This window comes from Aplysia californica, unplaced genomic scaffold (assembly GCF_000002075.1).
Source record: "Aplysia californica isolate F4 #8 unplaced genomic scaffold, AplCal3.0 scaffold00002, whole genome shotgun sequence".
In the NCBI taxonomy this organism is placed as follows: Eukaryota; Metazoa; Mollusca; class Gastropoda; order Aplysiida; family Aplysiidae; genus Aplysia; species Aplysia californica.
In genome coordinates, this window is record NW_004797272.1 from 3381408 (window position 1) to 3408399 (window position 26992).

General features: G+C 38.7%; 2 protein-coding genes across 11 annotated transcripts in view; one reads left to right on the top strand and one right to left on the bottom strand.

The window, feature by feature from the left end:
- Positions 1-11369, top strand: part of LOC101861008 (neural-cadherin) — a gene marked incomplete at its 5' end in the record, with an annotated part of 64995 nt that extends 53626 nt beyond the window's left edge. Inside the window, 9 exon segments of the mRNA XM_005089018.3 lie at positions 1398-1640; positions 2466-2667; positions 4207-4379; positions 4898-5195; positions 5731-5920; positions 6959-7191; positions 8087-8218; positions 9498-9608; positions 10881-11369. Coding sequence (XP_005089075.2) covers positions 1398-1640; positions 2466-2667; positions 4207-4379; positions 4898-5195; positions 5731-5920; positions 6959-7191; positions 8087-8218; positions 9498-9608; positions 10881-11155 — 1857 coding nt within the window.
- Positions 11370-20944: 9575 nt separating this feature from the next.
- Positions 20945-26992, bottom strand: part of LOC101861245 (heterogeneous nuclear ribonucleoprotein K) — a 59842-nt gene continuing 53794 nt past the window's right edge. For 8 of the 10 annotated variants that reach the window (XM_005089019.3, XM_013090741.2, XM_035973792.1 and 5 more), the window contains one exon: positions 20945-21672. In XM_005089019.3, coding sequence (XP_005089076.1) covers positions 21645-21672 — 28 coding nt within the window. In that variant the 3' untranslated portion in view covers positions 20945-21644. Of the gene's footprint in view, positions 21673-26070; positions 26125-26992 lie in introns of all 10 variants that reach the window. The other 2 variants (XM_013090838.2, XM_013090878.2) reach the window with 1 other exon arrangement.

Sequence of the window (26992 nt, forward strand, 5' to 3'; positions counted from 1 at the left end):
TTCTCGCTGGCTTTCTTCCTCTCCCACTTCCCTCGGCTGGAATCGGTTGCTGTTGCTGCTTGCACGAGAGATCGGGGTCCTGGGAGAACCGGATTGCCGGGATGTGGGCGAGCTCTCCCCCTGGATCAGTTGGCTCTCACGGGACGGTTGCTGGAAGGTTTAGAAGCATTAAGTAAGTGTTTTAAGACACTTGCAAAGCAATTAGGTAATATAAGCGCCCGAAAAGTAGAGGTGTTACAGGACAGTTATAAACATAAAAAGGATGAGAGAAAACGATTATAAATGTTTTATGGGAAAGAAGAAGCAAAACCCCAACAGAGCATTAGCCAACCACCAACATGGAAAGGTTTAGTATTGTTTAGTAGTTTTACTGAGAGTTTTGCGTGAATGAGATTTGTAGCATTTTATATGAATTAATGAAGAACAGTTTTTTAATCTAGCCCCAATTATTGTGTAAAAAATATGATTAAGTAAAGACAAATTGATACAAACTACTGGGTAAAATATGGGTGACTTTGATTCAACTGTCAAAACGACATTTGAGGAAAAGTTGCGCCACGAATTTTTGACTGCACTATCTTATAAGAAGGAAGAAGCAAACCACACCAGAGAGCCCCCCCCACCAACTGTTCACTTTGGGAAGGAGTCGGAGCTGTTTGAGTTTGGGTCAAAGAATTATGGTACATGTCGTATTAAGATAAAGAAAACAACAGGTAGCTGGCGGCCACAGACTGTGACATGCCTGAAAGCTCCAAGAAAGAACAGGGTAGCGAGCACAAACACCTCGAGAACAACAACAACACCTGGCGGTGGCATCTCTTCGGGGAGGATGGGGGGCTCCTTTAGCTCATTTAGTATCATGCTGGACTGGACTACAGAGCGAATGGCCCTGGTTCGAATCTTAGACTGGGCGTTCATGAACTCAGTGTGTTTTGTGGAGTTTTCAAAGCTCTCGAACCATCTGGCTCGTCAGTCCTATCGGAGATAGACATTAAATTCGGAGGTCCGGCCTCTGAAAAAACCTGACAGTGTCGATAGAGGCAAACCATACACCTACACTTTTTGTGTGCCTTCTTTCCTATCAAGTAAATGTCGTGCTTATCGCTCCTCCTCTTTCCTTTGTTATTTACTCTCTAGTAACACCTTTAATCTTCAGCACTTATTTGACCTGTTTGTTTTGCAAGTGCCGTAAAACTTTTACTAATGCGGGTGGTTGGAGGGCGCTACTGGTAGGTCCTACTTTTTTTCTTTCCCTTTGTAGTTTCCAGCTGTCTTGCTTCTTCCCTGAACTATTTGACGGTTATCGTGCTGATGTGCTTCTCTTTTCCCAAACTTGAACTCTTACTAAAACTTAAGTATCCCATGGGTTCTACTTTTTTTGTGTTGACTGTTTACAGAGGTTCCAGTTGACCATAGATCACTGTGAAGTCGCCGAGGCAGATGCGACAGGAGTCGTTCTGGACTGGACCCCATGCAGAACCTCAGGCTCTGTCCTGGGGGGCGACATATTGCTCAACGTGGCAACCTTCCTGCAGCTAGGAGGCCGATATTTCCAAGATAACGTGCTACCGGATTACCCGCCCAATTTAGGGCAAAATGGATTTACAGGCTGTGTGAAAAACCTCATGCATGATTCCAAAGTGAGTGCTTATATAAGCAATTTTGTTGGGGTTTTTTTTCTAGTCCTGTAATATTTCCTTCATTTAAAGAATCATCTATCTTTTTAGTGTATAAGGGGGTTGGTTGGAAGGTGCCGATAGTAAGTTTTGTTTCTTTAGTTTTCTCCTGTTTTGTCTGTCAGTAAGGCTTGCTTTTTTTTCAACTCTTAATGACCAATAGTGTGATGATGTGCCTCTCTTAACTCAAACTGAGTGTAAACACAATGTAGGGATGGGGGAGGGGGGTATCAGCTGTCTACTTTGCTGATTGTATAGATGTCTTAAGTTGTTTAAAATCTTAAGATGTTTCTTTGGTTTTCAGTCTGGAATAATTCTAGTATAAGTGAATGTAGGCCTACTATTCTATCTTTTTGTTGTTTGAATTGGTCCTTTAGACTTTGTTAAGCTTTGGACTTATGTAAAGTGAATCATTGCAGTTAATGTAGTATAGCAGATATACCATTATTGGGCTTTGTAATTTATTATGCCATGCCTTTATCAGAATGTTCTCTGAAATTTGTGTCGATGTGTTCTTTTAGCTTATTGTTCATTCAGTACCTATTCAGTTACAAAAAAGAAATGTGGGTTGTTGGCTTGTGCTCCAGTGTGGTTTGCTCCTTCTCTTCGATCAAACATCTGCCATCCTTATCTCTCTTCGTTCTTTGCTTTGTATGTTACTCTGTAGTAACACCTCTAATGTTCAGCATTTATATGAGTTAATTTGTGTCGCAAGTGCTGTAAAAATTTACTAAAGCTTAATATAAAAAAATTGAAATGGAAAATTCATGATGGTGTTTCTCACTTCAGCTGTACGACCTCCACTATAAAGAAGTCCCCAATTGGAATTCTGGCACAAATGGTTGTCCTGATGAGGAGACCATCTGTGGAGAAGATTCGGCTACACCTTTCTGTGGGAAACATTCAACCTGCATAAGTGAATGGCAGCCTTCGCGGAGAGTTATTGACTGTACTTGTAAGCCTGGCTGGTATGGCAATAAGTGTGAAAAAGGTAAGTGACAGTCACCACTATACTGGGGCTATGTAATGCTTTTCACAAATGACAAAAAATAATGAAAATAAACCAGAGGCTACAGAAATGCGATTTATTAGGTAGTCTTGTGTGGTCAGGCAACCGGACTGGTAATTGTGAGGTTGCGGGTTCGGAGGTTCGAAGCTCTGGCCTGACATTGTGTCTTTGAGCTTTTCCTCACTTCACTCAGGTGTGAATGGGTACCCAGCCACAGACAGCAAGAGATTTTGTTAGTATGTTAGTCAAATGTTTTAGCACCTGTAAAATGGTAGCTTGCACTGTATCCTTCTCAGAAAATTGAGATTGTTCCAGCATGCTATCAGGTCTGCTGGGGTAATAACATCGATTGTAGAGTAGCCTACAAAGAGCTTGCGGTTGTTTGGGAATTTGCACTATACAAATGCTATTTATTATTAGGAGAATGAATGGAAATGAGAGAGAATGCTGTTAGATGCTTGCTTGAGACAGTCTAATAGAAACAAGTGGGAAGAGACAAATGCAGTTCCTGGTACACTTGAATTGACATAAGGGCCTTACACCCCCCAGATGGGTACTACTGACTGAAGTGTCTTCAGGCCATTCCCAAAGGGGGGACATTAACCTGTTCTTATGAACAGTAGAATTGTAAGTGGGCTGCTTCATCGATGTCATGCTCATAACTGCCCAAACTGCAACAGGGAACTGCTGCTTTTTATTTCCTAATCCTTACTATCGTCATTATTCCTCTACGCTATGTTTGCCACAATCTTGTGACTCGCTATTTCCGGGGTGCCTTGATAATTGAAGGAGCTTTGTGCTGTTGAAGCTAGAAAAGTGAGCAGAGTAAGCCTGATTTCCTGTAAGGACTTCTCTGTTGACATCCACCCCTTGGCGCTCATATGACCTTATGCAGTCGCGAGGGCCGTAAAACCTCTACTAAAACTAAACTAACTAAACAAAGGGCCTTAACCCTTTGAGCCCTATCCACTGGTAAAGTGGTGGCATGTAAAATTGCCTGCATGCATTACCATCAGTATACCGGTGGGCGAGACCGTATCCCCAAACTAGCCTGCCTGGGACAAAACGTACACGGAAAACAGTGTTTACTACTACAGGACGTTACTGAATATTTTGAAGATCTTTCTGAATTGGAAGCTTAACAACGAGGTCTACCCTGAGTAGGATATGGAATGTGATTCTGATGATTCTAGTCCTTTCTATTTTGAATGTTCCTGTTGAAGCCCGTTGAGGGCGAAACGTTGAACTTGTCATTAAATATTTTGGAAATACTACAAGGTCTTCACCGTTTTACTATCTGCTGTACACAATGATGATGATGATGATGATCATCATCATCATCATCACTGCCTTTCTCACTCTGCATCAGGGTATTGGCCACGAAGAAACACTTTCCACCTTTCCTTATACTGGGCTAGCCTCTTAATATTATTTTCTATGTTTTCCCCCTTTTTTGTACAGCACAAGACTCTTATACAAGAGATAAAACCTGTAAGTTTGAATTTTTTGTGCTCTTTTCAGAGGCGCCCATTCGTGACTTGAAGTGGCAGAGCTTCTTCAAGTGGCAGCTTGACCAGAACACAATTGATGAGTCAGTGAGAGACAACAGCATAGATCTCATGTTCAGAACAAGGGAGACATCTGGGAATCTCTTCACCATGACCAATGTTGGGCAGGCCACTATTCTCTTGCAGGTATGTAAAAATGCGATGAATACTGCCTCCATCAGTTGTTCTGTCCCCTTTTAACCCTTTGTTGAGCCCTTGCCACTGGTACACCTGTGGCGCGTAAAACTGCCCGTATGCCTAGCTACCGGTGATGATGTTCGTCCTTCGCTGGCAAAGATGACCTTGACTTCACATCACTGGAGGGGTGGGGTGTGTGCGGAGATGGCTGATCAGGCCGATCTTCGCTCGGAAATACCTGATGGAGTGGGGGCAGTGTATGTTTGGGGTTGAACTAGACTGGAAGGTAGGGGTCTCTCTGTCTTTTCTCAGGATGCGGGTAAAGAGTAGAGTGAAATATTAAAGAGATATCTTTCGCAGAACGGCGATTTGTACGAGCTGTCCATGATTTTGAGGTTTTTTTGTTTGTGTTAGTGTTTGCCGTGCCCGACTGTACGTATTTTTGTGTTTCGTAACATTTTTTAACCATGTCTTATGCGAATTACAGATTCTTTGTTCATAGTTATATGGTTGGGTAATGTTTTCAGATCCGCGACGGCAGACTGCAGCTGACCTATGACATGGGACCCGGCAGTCAGACTGTGGCGCTAAACAACGCCATGGCGAACACGGGCCAGTGGCACACAGTGCATGTCAGACGTCATGGAAATGAGCTCAGCCTGAGGATGGATGGTGGAGAAGGGCGTAAGTTCAATTTCCGCCCAATTGAGGAAGGAGTGAAAGTGATTTTCCGTCCTCTGGCTTACATCAGTGTCGGTGCCCGCCTGCCCCCCGTCCCTGGCCAAGTGAACGTTCCAGGAGACATCAGCGATGACCTCATCAGCAGTGAGTACAATAATTTCAATAATGAATATATAATAATGATAATAATAATAGTGATAGTAATAATAATAATAATAGTAATAATGATAGTAATAATAATTGTTGATATGGTTGGATAAAGTGTGTCACTTGTTTCATATCCTCAGTGTTGCAGAGATTATTTTGTGTACTAAAAATCCATTCTTTGAGATATTTTCCCTTTTGCTTTAGTTAAAAGGTTGACTAAGGTGAGCTCACTTATTCAAGTTCACATTTTTTTTCAGAATATGTGTTGATAATCTTTTTTTTTTTTTACCTCTTGCCTTAAAAATGAATCAGTTAATTGAAAGACACGAGCGCCGAAATTCAAATCTACTCTGCTTCTTTTTTTCTTTTTTTTTTTTGTGACGAAATGGCGCATTGCCCTTTGTATGGATATTATTTTGTGTAAGTTGAAGGATTTATGAGCACACAAACTCATCATTGTATGATAATTTTTGTGTGTCGTGTGTCAGGAAGTAGCTTTGCTGTACTGACAACTGAGAACCTTTTCTTTCAGCGTGTATTAGAGACGTTCGGATCAATGACGAGTGGCTCCCGATGACTTTGAATGGCAATTCAGACCCAGCTGCAGGGGCGACTTTGCTGAAAAATTTCAACACATCTGAGGGATGCGTTAGAAACGACTGTGTCCCAGATCCTTGCGGCCAAGGAAATTGTACAAGCTTGTGGGAAGCATATGAATGCAGGTGTGTTGGTGTGTGTATGCGAGCATGTATATTAACTCTTTAAACCCTGAGTTTTTTCCACAATTTCCCGGAGGTTTTTTTCAGTCACCTAAACCTGGTGCACTACGTCTCATTATAACCCCAAAAGCTTGCCTCCAACTTCTAAGTGGCGGAAACCAAAGGCTAAATCATTACTAAAAAACTTGGTTCGGGAATAGTTCCGAAAAACAAGCAAAAATTAACTCTAATTATTCAAACGAAACCGTTGTCACTAGTATCGGACGCTCCCAGTGTGCGGTGGGGTTTAAAGAGTTAAATGGTCTCATTATGTGCATTTTATGTCCTTTGATTTGTCAGTTAAGTTGAGGAAGGCTCTCGTGGCCTAGAGGTTAAGGTGTTCGCCTCTCATTCAATGGTCCTGGGTCGAATCCGGGTAGCGTCCGAAAAAATTTTCTTTTCTAAAATTGCCTCCTTTAACCTCCTTTCCTGCTCTCTAGCAATGTTCTGTCGTCTGCTTTCGTCTCCTCTTTCTGCCCCCACTCCCTCACCTCCTTTGCCCCCTTCTCTTGGCTCTTGACTCTTTCTGCAGCCTTTCTACTTCTTCTCCTTGGCTCCTTCTTACTGCTGTCTTTCAGCCACACCCCTAATCTTCTGGTAGGAAGGATCTATACCTACCCTTCTCGGACAAGCGCGAAAAAATCTCGGGGGGCCCGTGTGCAATTGTGCAAGTTAAAGATCCCTTGGTGGTCTAAAATCGATAAGAGTAGGCTTCAGCCGCAACCCGGGCAAAATTCAAAATTTCCTACCAACTGAAAAAGTTTAATGTGTTCCGCACGCTCATATGACCTTATGCAGTTGCGAGCGCCGTAAAACTCTTTCCAAAACAACAAAAAAGTTAAGTTGATGGAAAATTCTGCATTGTACAGCGCTTAGAGCCCTCTAGGGATTGGGCGCTGTATAAATTCCAATTTATCATTATTTTAAAAATTATTAGTATTATTAGTATTAGTATTATTATTATTATTATATTAAGAACACCATATTGCCTTGTATTTCCAGATGTCCGTTTAATACCCTGGAACTAGCAGGCGGCATCTGCCCATCTCCATGCCTGGATAACCCATGCTTCAACGGTGTCAAGTGCACGGTCAAGGACAACCAGGCAGTGTGCGACTGTCCCAAGGGCATGTACGGCCAGTACTGTAACCAGCTGGCAGTGGTGGATGACGATGATGGCGCTTTGAGCGCTGGCTTGATCGCTCTTATCGTCATAGCCATTTTGCTTCTGTTGAGTAAGTTTTGACATCTGACTGTCCTGTTTCCCCTTTCATAGCCATTTTGCTTCTGTCGAGTAATTTTTGGCTTTTGTACTTTTACACAGTACTGCTTCCCATTCTGTTGTTGCTCATTTTAATATCAATGTGTATGCATTCTGATACTGAATGAAAATCTTTACATATTGTATTGTCAGCAATCGTTCCACAAGTGCGCAATCATTTTTTTAAACTTTAAGAAAATGAAAGAAAAAAGGGAGCCAAAAATCAAAACTCTTGACTTTTCCCCCATAATTTATTTTCAGTTAAAAACTAAGAAGGAAATAATTAATCAGAATGAAAGTATACATCTTAGAATGTCACTTGATGTCTTTATTCGAATGACAGCTTTATTTTGAAATTTCCAGAATTCCAGAAATTGGCTCGGGCGATCGTGGAATGATGCTGATGATATATATGATCTTCTTGACGTCTTCTTCCATCATGGGCGAAATTATTTGTCATTTTTTTCCTTTTTAAAAAGATATATTAATTCAATCCCAGGGAAAATTGCTCTAATGTTCTAATGGCTACCTGTATAAGACAGTCGCCTGCACAAATTTGAAATGGCCACTTTCCCATCCCCCCCCCCTCCCCTGCACTTTTTTACATTATAATGATTTGACACAGTGCAAGACGTCCACCTGATTAAGATTATGTTCACTTTTCTTCTCAACAATGGGTGGGCGTCTTAGACAACTTTGAATGTAACTTATAATTGATGAATGCTACTATCTGAAATGGCTTCTCTGGCGTTGACCAGATGACAAGAGCAAAATGCTCGCAGTTAAAAGGATTTGAAAACAACAACAACTTCTGAAATGGTTGGCATCCATGGAGAATTTTGAAATCTTTTTTTTTTTTCTCATTTCAGTTCTGGTGATCCTTCTGGTGCTGTACATAGTCTGCCGGCGCAAGAAGCCAGACTCTGATAATATTCTCAAAGTTGATCCAGATGATGACTTCATACGGGAAAATGTCATCTTCTATGATGAGGAAGGAGCAGGTATGGCATGATCGAGTGTTCCTGTGATTGTGTGTTATGTTGATTTCTGTGATTATATTACGGTTACCCCTGCCCTAATTTCCTCCTGTCCAAGACAATTACCTGTACAAATGACCACTCCTACTTTCCCCTTGTGTTTTTTCTATATTTTGACACTGTCCAAGAAGACAGCCTGTCTAAGATGTCCACTAGGGGATCATTTTGAACAGGTTCGACTGTATGCACAGTGGAGTCTGCTTAAACCAAAAAAAAATAGAATTCCCGATTAAAACATTTTTGGGGGGTCCTATTTGAGCATTTGACTTAAATAGAAAATGCAGTTACATCAAAGAAAATCCAGCGGTCCAACTGATTTGGTTTTAAGCAGGCTTCACAGTGTATGTTCGTCTTCTTGTCTAACCTGCCACAAAGTCATCAGTGTGAAGACTGATACTGTCGCCACTTGTGTGTCTCCTGTCATATGTGAGGCGTCGTGGTGAAATCAGGCGCTCGACCAAAAAAAATAAATTTAAGAAACCGAAATTTTGTCCACTTATTGGGCAATTTTCATTGAATTTTTTTGGCTCAACACTTTTATGTCCATTTGTAAACACATTTCTGTCTGGATATTACTGCATAATGTTGATAAGGTTTAAAAAAATGTAAATTTGCAGTTTCCAAAGACACTCAAGCTTTGAGAGTCACCAAACTTAGGTAGCTATTTTCTTCCTATTTTTACCTTTGACACCAGGCAACCCCACCTCGTTCAGTCACAAAAATATCTTGAGTTTTATTCAAGATAGATGTGTATTTTTTTCTCCGAGGATGAACAAGCTTTAAGGTTATACCAATAACTCCATGTGTCTGATAATTGACAAACACTTGATTCCACCGCGCCATGGCACATATCGTTCCTTGTAAGTGGGTGGTTGTTGGAGGGCACCTCTAGATAGAACTTCTTTATCTCTTTTGTAATCAGGGGGGATAGGAGGCTGAAGGAGGCTGCTAGTAGGTCTTACATATAATTCTATACTATTCCTCTTTTGCTAATGTCCATCTTGCTCTTTCTTAGTTCTAAATGAATGGCAGTTATTGTTTCGATGGGATTCACTTTCCTAAAAACAAATATCACGTTTCTGTAAATCGCACTTTTTGGTTGAGTTTTGCTTCAGTTTCAGGTTGTGGCATTTCCCGTTTGTTTTCTCTGCAGAAGTAGAAGATCACTGCATTTTGGATTCACACTTTTTAGTTGAGTTTTGATTTCTCAAGCACTGATTTTTTCTCAATTGTTTTCCCATAGGAGAGGAAGATCACCAGGCTTATGACATATCTTTGCTGACCCGGCCAGACAGAGAGGCTCCACTTCGCCCATTCAATGCACCCATCACAGAGAGTAGACCTGCTAGGGAAAGTAAGTGGCTGTTCTAGATTGGTTCGATTTGTCTATCAGGTGGAAGTTTTTTATAGAAATTTCGGGGGGGGGGGGGGTGTTTTACAGTGCTCGCAACTGCATAAGGTCATTTATGAGTGCGCGAGACTCAATGAAATTAAACATTTTCAGGTCTGGTAGGAATTTTGAATTTTGCCTAGATGGCGACCGAAGCCTACTCTTATTGATTTTAAGACCAGCAAAGGATGTTTAACATGCGCAACTTGCACGCGGGACCTCCGAGATTTTTCGCCCTTACCTGAGAAGGCTAGGTGTTAGATCTTACCTACCGTAAGATCAGGGGTGTGGCTAAAAGACAGCAGTAAGAAGAGCCAAGAAGTAGCAGTAGAAATTTCTAGATTGGTATGCTTAGAGTGTCTGGGGAAAGTAATAATTTTTAAAAATGTAACTAGATTGGTATGTTTAATCTGTCAGGTGCAAGTTATTTATAGAAATGTAGCTTATTCTTGCTGCTTATAGAAATAAAGCTTTTGTTTTTCATTTGTACATCTATTTGTTTACCTTAATAAATGATAAGTGCTTCCACCGTAGAGCTGTGGTCTGGAAATGTCTTTGTGTGTACCTAGATAATATAAGATGCCTTGGGTTTTTTTAAAGATTTCCAACTGTTTGCTTGTATTCAAGGTTGTCCAAGAAGTTTTGGATATAATATAGATCTACGTAGATTATATGGTCGAATTGCATGGGGGGAAAATATTGTAAAGTGGAACAGCAGAGACATTTGAAAGTGTTAGAAGTGAATTTTTTTGTGTTAATGCCATATATATATTTATATATATGTATATATATATGTATATATATATGTATATATGAATATTATAGGCAAATAATTATTGTAGGCAAAAGAGGAAGAGGCAGGCCAAACAGGACTATCTTACAAAACTTGAACAGATGGGGGAAAGACCAGGATAATATGAGTAGAGCATCCCAACAGAAATAAGTGGCGAATTATGACCGTCGGTGTTTGTATCAGATCTGGCATTTGAAGAGGAAATAATATATATAGCATCAAACAGGTTACAGACTTTTGCAACACAAGTAGGTCATATAAGTGCCCAAGATTAAAGGTGTTATTAGAGAGTAACTTACAAAGAAAGAAGGAGGAGAGATAGTTTGATAGTAGAATGTTTGAAAGTAAAGAAGGAGCAAATTGCACCAAAGCTCTCCTGCCAACCACCCACCTACTCTCTCAAAATAAACTCTTCTCACCCTCCTCCTCCTCCTCCTTCCCAGGTGCCCCGCAAGAAGACCCTCGAATGGACCGTCCAGACGTGGGGAGCTTCATCAACAAGCGCATTGAGGACGCGGAGAATCCAGACGACGACCCGTTCAACGACAGCACTCGCGAGTTCGCCTTCGAGGGCGCCAACAGCGAGGCGGGCAGCCTGAGCTCCCTGGCCTCCAGCAGCACAGACGGCAGCCAGGACTATGACTTCCTCAGTGGCTGGGGTGACAAGTTTGCCCGACTGGCAGACATGTACGGAGCTGGGCAAAACCTAGATGATTAGCCCGCCGTAGGTTTTATACATGATGTTATGAATTATCAAGAGTACTTTAATCCCCAATTGTAAAATCTTATGTTCAAATGTGGGGGGGTGGTCATTTAAAATGTGACATGTTTTTTTAAAGAGACTTATCTTCTTAGTTTGAGCCTTTAACTTTAAATGATAATTTTGAAAATTCTAGATACTGTGATCGGGTTTGTTTTAATATGAAAAGAAAGTGAAATGTTGTATCTTGTATATATTTATAAATCTCCTACCACATTCCATTTTTCAGGTTTTTGTCTTCTGTCTGAAGAGAACTTGTTAAGAAATGTTTTTGTTTTTATATTTTCCATAGTGCCTTGCATTCTGCAAGCTGATATTTGATTGTCATAAGGATTGGGGGGGGGGGGGGGGGGGGAATGAGGGGGGGGGAGACACTCGACACTGTTGCTTGCTGTTATCATTCTGTTAAAAAAAAAACAACTCTGTAAAGAAAAATGTGTTGTCTTTTCCAACTGTAAGTTCTTTTAGAAAGTTTTGTTTTCACCCCCATCCTGTTGCTGTAGGTATTGAAGGGCAGATGAAGCTTTAGGATTGGAAGCAGTGGGCTACTTTCTGAAATGTGAGACAATGCTGGTGTAAAGTGTCATTTACTGGTCCATATTGTCTATCTATCTTTTTCTTGGTTCTTTTCTGCTTCTAAAGGGTAAATTTATACTTTTAATTGCAGACCTTGGCAGCTGAGTGTTAGGTCTCTTGGTGTTTGTTGAAGCCAGCAAGTGGGTGGTTTTGGCAGGTGCTCTGATGTGGTTTGCTCGTTCTTTTCTATCTATCGTTCTCAATATCTCCTCCTTCTTTTCTTTGTTTGTTACTCTTGCAACACTTCTTCTAATCTTCAGCACTTATGTAACCTATTTGTGTAAACTCTCCCTTTAACTAAAGAGAGTAATTTTGACGGGCAAAGATTTATACCAATCATTTGAAAGTTTCACTTAAAGAAATCATAAGAGTTTCATATTGGTAACTTGTTTGCTGGTTCTTGTTTACCTTTTTTTCCTGTATTTTTGTGTTGTACTGATGTACTTTACGGACACTTTTAGCAGAATGACTAGGAGTACAAAGATGTTCCTGCTCTAAATGTGACACATATGACATAGATGTATTATATTTAAGAAAAATCACATTCCACATGAGGCATTTATTATTGAAAAAAGTTTGTTCTATATATATACAATTTAGGTAGGGTTTAAAAAGGTACAAATAACTGAAAGTGTACCCAAAGGAAAAGTTGCTATTGGATCCACATTATCAGACTTTTGTGTTCAATTTAAAGATGAAATAACCACACATACTGGTTACTTTTGTAACCATCTATGTATGACGTATTATAACTAATAATTGGGAAGAAGACGTGAAGTATTACTGAGGTAGTTTGAACAAGAGCCCAAACTTCTGGTATTAGTACAGGGCAGATACCGATTTCTGTCCTGTGAACAATGACAGACCTACTTTTAGAGCAACGAAGCTTAGGGGTCCCTCAACCAAAAGAAGCCCCCCCAAAAAAAACTGTTTCAATGTGCACATTTACTGCTGCTAGTTGCACAAGAGGCCGCCCATAACATAACATGTATCACGATGCAGTGGAATCAGGCGCTTGTCAATTTTTGGGCATGTGGAGTTATTGGTATCATCTTAAAGCTAAAGCTTGTTCATTTGTCTTGCTTTCAGTGGAAAAAATACCCATCTTCTTGATATCAGAGGTATCATTTGCGACCAAATGGCCTCCAAAGTTCGGTGACTTCTAAAACTTTTAGAGCCCTTGAGAAGTGCAAATTTACATTTTTAGTGCCTTTAATCGTTTTTCTGTAAAATCCGCACAGGAATTAATGTGTTTTTAAATGGACATAAAAGGTGATGAGCCAAAGAACAGAAATTTGATAAAAATTGCCAAACATTTTTTAAAATGCCAGTTTCTTTGATTGCATTATTTTGATGAGCGCCTGATTTTACATGTATGTTTCTGGGTCCCAAAAATGTAGGTATGCAACTGTCTGTGAACAGTCAAACTTTGTGACTTCACATTCTCTTGTGGAATGTCATTACAATTACTCAAATTGTTTGTATGGGATCCATTTTTGCATGCCGACTTGAAGCTGAGAGGACAATCAAGTTATGGTGTTCTTAGAATTTCATAATTATTCATTCAAATTCATATTTAAAAGATATTTATATTTGGGAAAGGCAGAAAAGGACCGTTGACAATACACCCGGTTCTAGAAAATATTGTGAAATTATTTGTGAAGGAAGCTAGTCCAAAGACACCGTGTTTGTGGGTGTTCGTATGTGTATGGTACAATTTGTGCCGCTTTTTTTCAGTGTTCCGAATTTCATCTTGCTCCTGCGTTTTATCAAAGATCAAAGCCAGAATGTAACAACTTGATAAGTCGCTGTCTCGTCCATAAAGCTCAGCTCAGATTCAGATGAGGAATCATGGATCATTTTATGAACCTCTATGAGCAATATTTCTTTTAACTGAGGAAATCAGCATTTGATTTGTACATACCTATGTGTATATTTTGTGATGTGTGTGACTTTTCCTTTTGTGTTCTCTTTTTTCCATCATGTGGTCATTGACTTGCCAATGTTAATAATTTTGTTCAATTTTTTTCCTTCCTTTTCTTTGTGAATGAAGTTCAGCCCTTATGATAGGAGCTAAGAAATTGATATGCAAGCCACCTGTGACCCATGTTCAAAGCTTTTTCAAGTATATTATTTTATAATCTATGTATTTTGTTTGAATGTTTTTGCTTGGAATCAACTTATTACAAAAAATAGAATATCTAGTGTATACTCATAAATTAAAAGTCAAGGTTGGTGTAGTTAGTAACCTACCAATCTCTGCATCATTTTCATCTTTGAGTTGTCTTCAAACCAATATGGGCAGCAGCTTGTTATGACAGACACTAAAAAAGTCATATAATTCAAGAACAATTATTGGATCCAACTTCTGCCGTTGAATAAATTGTAAGAATGAGCATATGGTTGTTGTTTTTTTAAGTAAGACAGTGCACCAGTTTAGGGTAGGTGTGTTAATACTTAACCCTATCCGTACGCCGTCTTTTACTATCATATCCATATGACATGGGGAAATTCTGTGCCACCGCTTTCCAAAGACGAAATTTACTCGTTAATCTGATCCATACGCTTTCAATTTGCATAGTAGTCTGTCAAAATGATTTTTAGAGAAATACTGAAAGTTTCAAAGAGATCTTCGTACTAGAGGTATTCTAAAATGTGAAGAATACAACCCCGGGGTACAAAATGACCCCAGGGCGTACGGATAGGATTAAAATAAAAATATTGAAAGTAGACTTCTTTTATCCGGAGAAGCTGTTGTAGTAGGCTTCCCATCATGAATGTTTGGCTTCTTTCTCTTTTATGTGAAGACATTACTTTTGACATTCTTGTTTTCCTTTCCCTTCACCTCTCATCTTATAAAGAAATGGATAGGGGTGAGCTAGGAGTGAAGTTGTATAAATGATCCAATACAAGAAATCTGTGCAAGCAAGGGGAAAAAAATCATGATTGATTATTGACGCAACTAACTTTTTCTTATAAAATGAAAATCTCGCCTGAATTTTATTTTCACCCTGTCTTAATCTAATTGCTCATTGTTTTATTAATGTACCGTAATTGTAATTAATACATATAGTACCGGCAGGGGGCCTAAATTGTATACCATTTATATTTTTACAATATATTTTATCATACCCATGACATTCCAAATGTTTTGGAACCACAGTCTCAAATTTCTTGTGGTCCCTTGTTTCAGATTGTAAATATTCTGGTAACTAAATTTCTTCTGTCATCTCAGACTTCTTTGTCATGCTCATTCTCATACAAGTTATAACATTGTGTTGTACATTAATATTGATAATATGCATGTGTTTCAAGACTCCTAAGATCTGAATTTACCAATCTTGTGTGCCATTTTTTTTCCAAACATCACAAAATTTAATTCAATAAATGTTTTCCTAAATCATGCTTATACTTATAATACATATAATAAATAGCACTGTCGCATGTTACATAGGCACAATATAAAACATTTACTTGTGTGCTGAAAAGAGAAAAACATATAAATTCTATATACAAACAATTTTTTCCTAAAACGATAGGTACTCAAAAAATATATTGTGAATAATTTGAGTCTTAAGGAGTTCTTCACTGTAAATTAGAAAAAGAGTCTTTTTTTTTGTGTCTCTTCTTTTATTTCCGTTATCATCCTACATTTCTAAACTTGCTGTTCGGTACGGATCAACACATTTTGTTTAATAAAATCTTACTATGATGAAAGCTGTTTGGGTTGAAACTTTTGTTGGTTGTGTATGGGTGACATGACAACAAAACTCGAAATGATAACACCATATTCTTGCGACAGAGGGATGTCTCTTTCTTACCGCGACACCCAAAAGGGTATAAGTGGCGGATAAAAGAAAAAGTAAAGTAAGTGTATGGGTGGGACCAAAGAGAAAGTGAGTTTTCCCACAGATTTAGCCGCATGCACCACAAGTACTTTTAATTGTATACTTGAGGTGTGATTTGGAAATTGTTCTGGAGAAAAAAGTACAAAGACACATCATCAGGGCAGCATACAGAATAAACTTTATAGTGCATGTCACATAGCGCCCTCTTTTCTTTCAGTAATTAGTAATGCATAATTCATTTTGTTGGGGGGCTCTCATCGTCGAGGGGTACGGTGTTCGCCTCTCATTCAATAGGTCCTGGGTTCGAATCCAGATAGCGATGGAAAAATTGTCTTTAAACTTGTAGAAAATTTTCTCGTTTCACCTTCTTTCCTGCTCTCTAACCATGTTCTGTTGCTTCCGTCTCCAATTTCTGCCCCCACCCCTCACCTCCTTTGCCTCTTCCTCTGGGCTCCTGACTCTTTTTGCAGTTGCAGCCTTTCTACTGCTTATCCTTGGCTCCCTTTTTTACTGCTGTCTTTCAGCCACACCCCTGATCTTATGGTAGGTAAGATCGAACACCTAGCCTTCTCGCATAAGGGCGTGTGCAAGTTGCGCCTGTTAAAGATCCCTTGGTTGTCCAAAATTGATAAGAGTAGGCTTCGGCCGTCACCCGGGCAAAATTTTAACTTTCCTACCAACTGAAAATGTTTATTGTGTTCAGCGCGCTCATATTAACCTGACCTGATGCGGTTGCAAGCACTGTAAAACACTAACCCCCCCCCTCCAAAAAAAAATTAATCGTGTTGTTGTATCTAAGGGGGGGGGGGGGGGGGACTGGCTGCGGTATTGGCCTTCTTGTGTGATATTGCAAGGAGCAGTCCTGTTTAATTTTTTTATATTAAAAATATATATTATTATTATTACTTTTTTCATTTTTTAAATATATTTTTTTGTATTTGAAAGCGCATTGAGCACTTTCTTACTGGGCAAAGTAGCCTATCAAATACTAGCACATGTGGTAAAACACAATAAAGCATTGTTTGTTACAACTGCTAAGCATGTACAAAATCTAGGCTTCTTTGACTTACCAAACCCTATCCAAACCTAATGTTCTTACATGCTGAAAGTCAACTGGTGAAAGTGAAAGCTTATAATATATATATTTATTTCTTTGTCCTCCGACTGTTTTGAAAAAATTTGTGCGCTCGGCTGTTACACTCTCAGTATTCGTTATTATCTATTACTTTTTATTTGCATGCCCAGTTGCGACAACTAATACTAATACATGATTTTGATTTAGATCTACCACATGTGCTAGCTTTTCATATCATAGGCTTTTTTGCCCGGTTAAAAGTATTTACCAATGGGTGTACCGGACGCAACAGTAAAATTCAGCACACCTTAACAGCTGTCAGTCATAAACTTAAATAATTCATTTGTCAGTAGCTTTTACCACAATTCACCCACTTGGTCGAGTCAGTATTCGCATTTTCTTTTACTTTGACGGTGTCTATAATGCCCGTTCTCAACATCACTACCAAATTTAGGTAGGCCTACAGTTTGATTAGATCTACGCAAACTGCTTAAACTTCTGATGATTGGAAGGATTCGACTTGGGCGGCAAAAACTGGTGCCTGGGCCGTTAAATCTCGAAGACATTGGGGACCAGTGCGCTCCACAACGCAGACATTAACTAACTACATTGTACCTCTTAGACCGGGTACAAGTAAACTAAAATTCAGATCAGACACGATTACCTATCTATCTCTTTTCTCACCTTTATCTCCAAGAACCTCTGCAAGCATAATTCAACTCTCATTTCCCTGGATGATCTAAAAAATGTGCGATCTGTACACATAATTTAGTCTTACATCATCCTAGTCTTTTCTCATCATCCATCTGTTGAGTTTGTAAGCAGTTATTCTATTTTCTCTCTTATACCATTGCTCATTTATATATATGAGATTGACGCCATCTGATTAGTAGAAAAAAGTGCGTATGATAGTGTCCTTTAGTGTATTACGTGCATACTTTGTTTAACAAGTAACTGTTACAGATAGAGATTCAAGGATTATAATGTAAACGTAAGCCGTTGATTTTATTCTGAGAGCAATGATGCTTTTAGAAATAATGGTGGTGATCTGATGAGAGATGATGTGGGATTGCGTTTAAGTTTAAGTAAGTAGTTATTCTTAGTCCACTCTGCCTCTTTTGACTTCCATTCCCACTTGCTGACATTTCATTATTATTATGAGTAACCCAATTTGGTTCTCGCCTTCAGGACAGAAAGAGCAACATAATTTGAAAAACCATATTTGGGAGACAGGTTTCCAACCCTACCTGTCAGGGCCAACCCAAGCTAAGAAGAAAGGATACATCCCAGCAGAAAGGACAAGGTACTAGATAAAGATTGTCTTCCCACTTAAATTGAACTCTGGTCTCCTCTGCGTGCAACAATGAAGCGCCCAACTGCTACACCACAGACACCGTGACCAGTGAATGCATTGAACTGTCCTGACTTACAAGTTACAGGAACCATGTCAGCACGGGGCAGAATCACGTGCTTGCCATTTTATTAGTCGTTGTTGTTGCAAGGCAAAACCACTTAATAAAAGTCTGTTTAGGTATTTTACACCAGAGACAAAAAAAGTTTTTGTTGTGTTGAAACTGTCAGGAATTATTATAAGTTTTAAATTTTAGTTAGAGTTTTACGGCACTTGCAACACAATAAGGTCATGTTATTATTATGTAAGTGCCACAGAATAGAGGTGTTAGGGGGCCCTCTTGGCCTAGAGGTTAAGGAATTAGCCTCTCATTCAAAGGTCCCGGGTTCGTATCCAAGTAGCGACGAAAACATTTTGTTCTCTGAAATTGTCTCCTTTCACCTCCTTTCCTGCTCTCTAGCAATCTCCTGTCATCTGCTTTAGTCTCCACTTTCTGCCCCTATCCCCTCACTTCCTTTGTCCCCTCTGAGCTCCTGACCCTTTCTACTGTTACTCCTTGTTACTGCTGTCTTTCAGCCACACCTCTGATCTTATGGTAGGTAAGATCTACACCTAGCCTTCTCGGATAGGGGGGAAAAAATCTCGGAGGGCCCATGTGCAAGTTGCGCGCGGTGGTGTAATAATATCAATAAAAGTAGGCTTCGGCCGCCACCTGGGCAACATTTTAAATTCTAAATTTCCTTCCAACTGAAAAAGTTTGTTTTGTTTTGTATAGGGTTTTACGACGCTCACAACTGCACAAGGTCCTATGAGCGCGCGAAACACAAGTTAGTTTTGTTCTCAATAGTTTACTGTACGGCTAGCTCGGGTCAGTAGTTAGATCTTAAAATGTTAAAAAATCAATGTAAATATACATATATATATAATATATATATTTTTTTTTCCAATCTAAAACAATTTTTCTAGTTAACATAAAAAAATTTAAATAGTACAATTTCACTTTATAATTTGCCATAAAGGCCAATGGCCTTCATAAAATTCAAAATTCTGCTGGAACCAACGACGGAAAAAATGTCTTGCAATTTCTTGCATATTTATATTTCCTTCGGATCTCTCCAAAGTCCAGACATTCGGTTAAGATGTGTCTAAAGGTAAAATCTGTGTCGCATCCGACACAGAACGGCTTCTCATCTCCCTGTAGGAGGTATTTGTGGGTCAAGGCCGTGTGTCCGAAGGGCAATCGAGTAAAAATGACTTCGTCTCTTCTAGAGAGGTCCGAAGGATTTCGCTGTTCCAGTTTGGGTTTTATAACATACAGTTGATTATTTTTCTGTTTTTCCCAGTGGCTCTCCCACAGACTGAAAAAGTTTAATGTGTCCAGCACGCTCATATGACCTTATGCAGTTGTGAGAGCCGTAAAACACCTACCCCCCAAAAAAGGTGTTACAAGAGAATAAAAACACAAAAAGGAGGAGGAGAGATCAGGACAATAGACCTTTGGTTGGAAAGAAGGAGCAAACCACACCAGAGTCCCCGCCAACCACCCACATCAGGAATTATGAAAAGCAAGACAATTGTAAGCCTTGACCAATGCAATAAACTGCATTTTGGTGATATTTTTAGTTTTAGTTTTAGTAAGAGTTTTACAGCACAATAAGGTCAGTTCAGTTTTATTTAGTAGAGGTTTTACGGCGCTCGCAACTGCATACGGTCATATGAGCGCCAGAAGATCAGAGATGTTACAAGAGAGTAACAAACACAAAACAGAAGGGGAAATAAGGACGATAGATGTTTGACAATGATAGACCAGAGCACCCACCAAACACCCACTTTGGTGATGTTGTAAGGTGCATCTTTGATAGGGTGTAAAAATTGACATGGAGTTATCGGTGTAATTTTACACACTGTCCTTTTTTTACTTTGCGTTTGATGAAAATTTAAAAAATCCATCTTGAATAGACGAGATTATTTGCGACTGATGAAGTCGAGGTCACCTTGTATCAGGGGTAAAACTAATGAGAAAATGGCTGCCAAAGTTTGGCGATCTTTAAAAATCTATATTTACATTTTATTTTGCCTTCTTTGATCAAAGTTTTCTGGTAGAATCCAAGTAAAACCACTCTCATCATAAACACACACTAAGAAGCCCTCTCGAGAAGTGCGTTTAGGTGGAGACGACTGTACCTATGTACAAAAGAGCTGACTTTGAATTACTTCGGCAGGCAAGATTAGGCTCAAAATTTAAATATCCTTTCCATTCCACAAGAAATTCAGCTCATGAAGGCGCCCCCCCGTATATCGATATCTCTTAGACACCCCATGCTCTTGTCTGAGGAAAGAGCTGCACACCGACACTACATACATAACGATCATTTAGTTTTAGTAGAGGTTTCACGGCGCTCGCAACTGCATAAGGTCATATGAGTGCCAGAAGATTAGAGGTGTTACAAGAGAGTAACAAACATAATAAAGAAGAAGGGGAAATAAGGACGATAAATGTTTTATAGGAAAGAAGAAGCAAACCACACCAGAGCACCTGTCAACCACCCATATAAAAAATATTAGACTGTTATTTAGTGCTGGGTAAAAGCAAAACAAACAAAAAGAAGAAAAGAAGGAAACTAAAGAAATAGAACCTACCAATGACACCCTCCAAACTACTTTAGTTTTGTTTTAGTAAGCATTTTACGGTACCTGCAACACAGGTGGATCATAATATAAGTGCCAAAGATTTGGTGTTACAAGACAGTAACAAACACAAAAAAGAAGGAAGGGCCATAGATGTTCAATAGGAATGATGAAGGAGCAAACCACACTAGAGCACCCACCAACCACTTGCTTTCCAACCCACCAAGACAAACAGTCAATCAAAAACCAACAGCTGGCAGCCAAAAACGGAACTTTTACACAAACAATGTTTATTTCTTTAAAACAAAGAGGCAAACACAACCCACGAGTAGTCATCAAGCCCCTCCAAAATTATGACAACAGTTAGAAAACAATGGTCGGGTGTTACAGTAAAAACGTACCTGTGTCTCTGAAGTGGTCATTGGAAGGTTACATTAAATGTTGAACAACTGCGTGACAAAAGGGTGGGCTATGTACAAGGACCATGGCAGTATGAAGATAAATGAAATTACAAAAAAAACCCAAAAAAACAAACAAACACAAAAACCTTCTCTTAAGAGTTTTTCTAAGATGGAACATAATTCATTACCATTCAAGTGTTGATCATTTCTAACACTGACAAACATGGGAGGAAGGGAGTGATCTCAACTAGAACACAAAAGTGACAAGGAAGCAAATTGTATTTGTGACAAAATTTCAGTGTACAGTATCAGTCATCCCTCATATCGAGGGGGAACGAGATAATCTCTTGTAAACTTTCTGATTTTCAGGAGCTGAGGCAATGACATGACATAAGGACAACGAAGATTTGTATCTTAAAAAATATGGTTACAAGTAACGTCTGGGGATAGTCTGGAATGAAAAAAAAACCATGCATCTCAATACTGCATACAAAGACAGATGCCGCATTCCTCCAACCAGATGTTTCTACGATGGGCTGAATGCTGACTGAGTCTGGGAGTCATTCGTCTAGAACTTGTTTGAGTTCTGCTTGACACTGAAATACAAGTCAAAATATAAATAATTAGTTCTGTTGAAACGGCATTCCCGACTGTTGTAAAATAATAGTAATAATAGTAAAGATGTTACAGCCTCAGTTGACACAACTGTATGCAAGAATAATGTGTGTGTGTGTGTGCGTGCGCGCGGCGCACACGTATATGCATCTGTTTGTGTTGTTAAATAGTCTCACAATGTCCTTTGATTCATACGTTAAGCTGATTGATAATTCTACATAGTACAGCACTGGAGGTGTCTAGGGAATAGGTGCTACATAACTTCCCATCATTATCATTAATACTGATTTAGATCACTTACAATCGTAGGGCTGCTTAAATAATTCCTGCCCATCAACACCGTAAAGTATTCACATCCAACTCAGATATTTTTCATACTCCCAGCACAGAGCCAAAAAAATATATAGAAAAACAGACACTGGTATGTCATCTGTGAGGAGGTGGGAGTAAGTTCCTGCCACTTTATCTCCTGATGTTCACTTGACAATCCCCACCCAGATGTCATGAACGTTGGTGGATTATTCAAACACTTTGTCCTCAAAGAAAGCAAAAGGCCAGGGAGATACAAAAGAAGACAGAATGGTGCATATCCTCTGCTCCAAAACAAGCTTGAGTGGACGTGAAAAAATGCCTCCTTCACACAAACACAATTCAAAAAGAGACACTGCATAAATACAATCTCCCTTTGAACTATCTTTTTTCTTCCTTCTACAGAAAATATAGCAGCTTCTATCCAGTACTTCCTCAATAACCAATTTCTTTTGATTGAAAATCCCAACACAAACAAAAGTTAACATCTACCAGCTGTTTAACCATATAACATCAAAATGACAAAAATCTGCTAAAATGGCCAGAACAAACGTTTAAAAACTCAATTCGCAAACAGCTTCACAAACCCGTTCATTCAACAAACTAGTTGGTATACTTTCAAACTAATATCCAGCTAAGTAAAGAGCGAGCATAAAAACATGGACTCAAGTTTCTCGCATTAGAAATGTCAATAAGTCTAACCAATCGCAGAACAACCATCCATCTTTACTGACAGAGACTGGAAATAGGACTGAGGCTACTTCACAAGGTATCTAAACAAGGAAAATCTGAAGGGCATCGTCATGAGAGTCAGGAGGCTGTTTCAGCCATGGCAACGTAATAACGCAATATCATTCAAATAAATACAATGCAAAAAAATCATGACAACACTAGGAGGATGCTTTACTAATAATGTAAGTTCAGAAATCAGATGCAGGACTGGCAATCAGGAGACAAGATGGACCCTTTAGAAGTCATCCAAGGCTAATCTACAAACTACATTAGATCAAAACAAAGCATCCAGATTTAAAGGGAAAAAAATAGAATAGAAAAGAAAAGAAATGCAGAAGGGGGGAATAAATAAACTTCATGCAGCAGGCCAAGTCAGATGTGGTTAGGCATCTGCCGTGGTCATAGAAGATTGTGATTAATTGTTCTCCATCAATAAAACAACTAAATCACTAGTCTTCCAGACCACAACAGAGGAGTGCAAGGTTAGTGCTGCAGCTGAGAAACCCGTCTCAATAAAGTCAGAACCAAGAGGAGAGTGCAAGAGTTGTTCAGTGTAGAAGCACCTATACCCAGCAGAAAAGTAGGTTATATGTAGGTAGGAAGGTTGGAGCCCACAACCAGATGTTTATCCAAGGAAAGGAATGCCGAGGACAGCAGAGAAATAATAGAAAATAGCAAAAAGCTAATAATAAATCAATGTGTGCTGCCAAACTTACAGAGCACTTTATTTAATCATTTTCAAGGCACCGTGACACTATGAATAAAGATGCTAGAGAGCTCTGCCAGGACGGTGGAACAGACGATGGGACACGTTAGTGTTTTGTTAGAGATAAAACAGCATGCATGTATCACGTTTTGGTTTTTCATTTCATTGACAAATATTTTCTCCAGTTATCAGAAACACTTTTACTGTTTCCACAATTGCCTTCTTAAAATTTTTTTTAAAAACTGTCAAACCCTCAACTTGAAGTAGGGCACATTCTAATACAGAAAATCTATAAAAACCCAATCTGTGCCCCATGAGGTCACCCCGTGTGCGACAGATGCAATAGATACAAGCCTGTATAGCTGCTGTGCTCTACAACAGCATGTACAGCAGGCATGTTCTCTGTTGTGTAGACTACCGTTCAATCTTGAAACGGGATCAACCACTTAGAGGTAAGTCACAAGTTTTGTGCCTAAATGCAACTACCTTTTTAACTAGTTTGGAGGTACTTTGTCGATCTTTTGGTAAAATCAAAACAAAAATGAGCTATAAAAGAAGCAAGCATAGCATGTTTTGCTATAATTAAATGATAAATAGTCAAGTTAAACAGATGTAATGTGCCATTTTACTAGGGCAGTATCATATATATATATATGTATTTCGTTACATCGCAGCGGAGAGATACAGATGCCAGTAGGCGTCCCATCCAAATCTTACAGCAACACTAGAGTGACACTTATTTATTGAGACAATCCCTTGCCCACTTGCAAGAAAGAAATTCAGTTTTTTGTTTCTTTTTTTAAACAGATAAATTAACAAAGCAGTGCATGCAGGCAACTGCAACTTCTTACAATTTATTCAAAATGACAAGGGATTTTATTCAAAGAATATCAGCATAAGTAATAAAAAAGCTGACAATATACCACCTAAAATAGGAAAGAAAAGCTGATAAAATATCATTCCAGAGGTAAAAACAAGTAAAAATAAGTACCTAATAATGGATGTGTCTCGGGAAACAAGGCTACCTTATCAAAACAACAAAAAGAAATCAAGAACTTCATACATTTCTGGGAAACTGTTCTACTTCAAAAAATGTAATAGTTTTGAGGCCATATGATAACAAGATCATAATTATTCCAGGATTTGCATTTACACCTTCAATTAGTCTGAGGCAAAATAAGACTACACCACTGTTCAGTGCACCATTGAAACAGTTCACACAATTCTCATTTTATTGATCTACACACCCATAATTTCACAAACTGCTTTCTACCACGATTAAAAATATAATAGCAAGCCCTGCAGCGCTACCAATTTTCGCTTTACCCATAATCATGCACACTACGGGGGGGAAAAAAGCCATAAATGCACCAGTAATCACAGGGTACAGGGGGAGAGAACGGCAACATATGTTTGAGAATTATCATGACTAATTAGACAAAAATAAAACTATGCTTTCAACCAAAGCACTACTTTCAACAGAGCATGATGCAGTAGGAAAATGTTACAGAAATGGCATCTTTTTTTCTCCAGGAAGACAAATTTGAACTAAAAAACCAATGCAGTAGCATCATATAATCATTAGAAAAAAAATTCCACCATGGAATTTCCAACAGAGCACCACGCACATGAGCTGACATTATAATTTTCCTTTAATTTCAAGAATTTTTTTTAAAGCAACGCCCCTTTGATTTGAATTAGGTAGAAATTTTGTGGAAGACCCAAGCCAGACAATATGAAACAGGAGTGCTCGGTTCCAACAGTTACTAATAAGAATATTTTGAAAATCGACACTTGAAGCAATGCACAGAGACTAACTTTGGAATAAAAAGAGATCCAAAAAATGTAACTATTGCTTTAAGGAGAGAGTTTAGTTTTAGTAAGCGTTTTGCAGCACTTGCAACACAATAAGGTCATATAAGTGCCCAAGAATAGACGTGTTACAAGAGAGTAACATACACAAAAAGAGGAGGAGAGATAAGGACGATAGATTTTTTAAGGGAAAGAAGGAGCAAACAACACCAGAGCACCTGCCAACTACCCACCTAGGAAGAGATATGACACCCTTACACTATGGCTGCAAAATAATGACAAAGCAAGAAGGCAAGTAACTAAAAAATGATCTGAAAATGTGCCATGCCTTTAACCAGGAAACACAAAATTCCCAAAGCTCACCAATGCTATTGGTATAAAAAGTGGTACAGAAAAGGCTTTAAAAAATCAACCTCTTCTTTAAACCAAAAATTATGGAAATGCCTGTGTCTATACAGAGTAACTAGTATCAAAGAAGTATGTTATAGCTTGTTCACTTTCGTCTGACCGCAGTTAAAACAAGATAAAACAAAATCGCTCTGTTTAATCTTCTCACATCTTTGCACAAGGGTCTAAAAGTTGGATGACCAACAGAATAAAAAAAGCCCATTCATAAAGGTCACTGCAAACTAGTTCCGAAACGTTTTCTTTGATGTAAGCCTAAAGCGCGTAAAAAAAATAATAATAGAAGATTAAAAGCATACACATACACCATTGAAAATTTGACATATTTTTCCTTAACACCATACTCTAAAGTATGCCCCCCCCCCAAAAAAAAAATGCTATTCAAGAGACGGGGTGAGTAATTTTCGAGACTCACGTGGAGCATGTGGAGACGTCTAGACAGCCCGGGGATGAAATCTACAAGTTTACACTGAAATGAGGGGGCAGGGTGGTGTCACCGTCTCAATATAAGCAATTTGTACGCAAGGTTACTGTAAGTTAAAAATCATTCATTTTAGTGATCCTGTGTATGCATCCAAAAAGCGGTTTTTTATAAGATAAGATAATACTTTATCATCCCAGAGGGAAATTTTTCTTGGCTGTACAGGACCGCAAAAACACATGCAGGTATAATATAGGATCCAAAAAAAAATGTTTTAAATTACAGGATCAAGATTTTTTTTTAAAATTTGTTTGATCGCTTGCTTGTAGAAAAGCCATGCAAAGTTTCATGGGCATAGGTAAATGAATAAATGAGCTAGAATTTTTTTTATGCTGTCAGACGAAAGTGAACAAGCTATAAAGCTGCAGAAAATTTACTACTGGCTTATTTTTAAATATTTACAAGGTTTTCTCAAAATTAACTACGGAAAATTTGGAAAAATAGTCAAACTAAAATAAAAACTGTAAAAAGAATTCTTAAAAATCAATGTTACTTTAATTTCCACTGACATGCACGGTAAAACAAATCATTGGCGGAAGCTTCTACCTCTTCCTACTCTGCACATCCAAAATTCCAGTTTTGGATGCCTTTTAGATTGAGGATAATCAATTTAAAGCAATTACACAATTATTTTTAACACAATGCATTAAATTGCATTATAAATTACAGTTCAATTTACTTCTTATTCATAATGTTTCAGAAAAAGATAATGCTGGCACATGCTTATGAAAACAATCACAAATATGTAATCATAAATCTTTGTCAAACTGATGCCCAAAAGTCAAATTGTTTCATGTAGACCATTTCTCACATTGGGACCTCTATTACTATTTCAGCAAATATACAAGAGCACTAT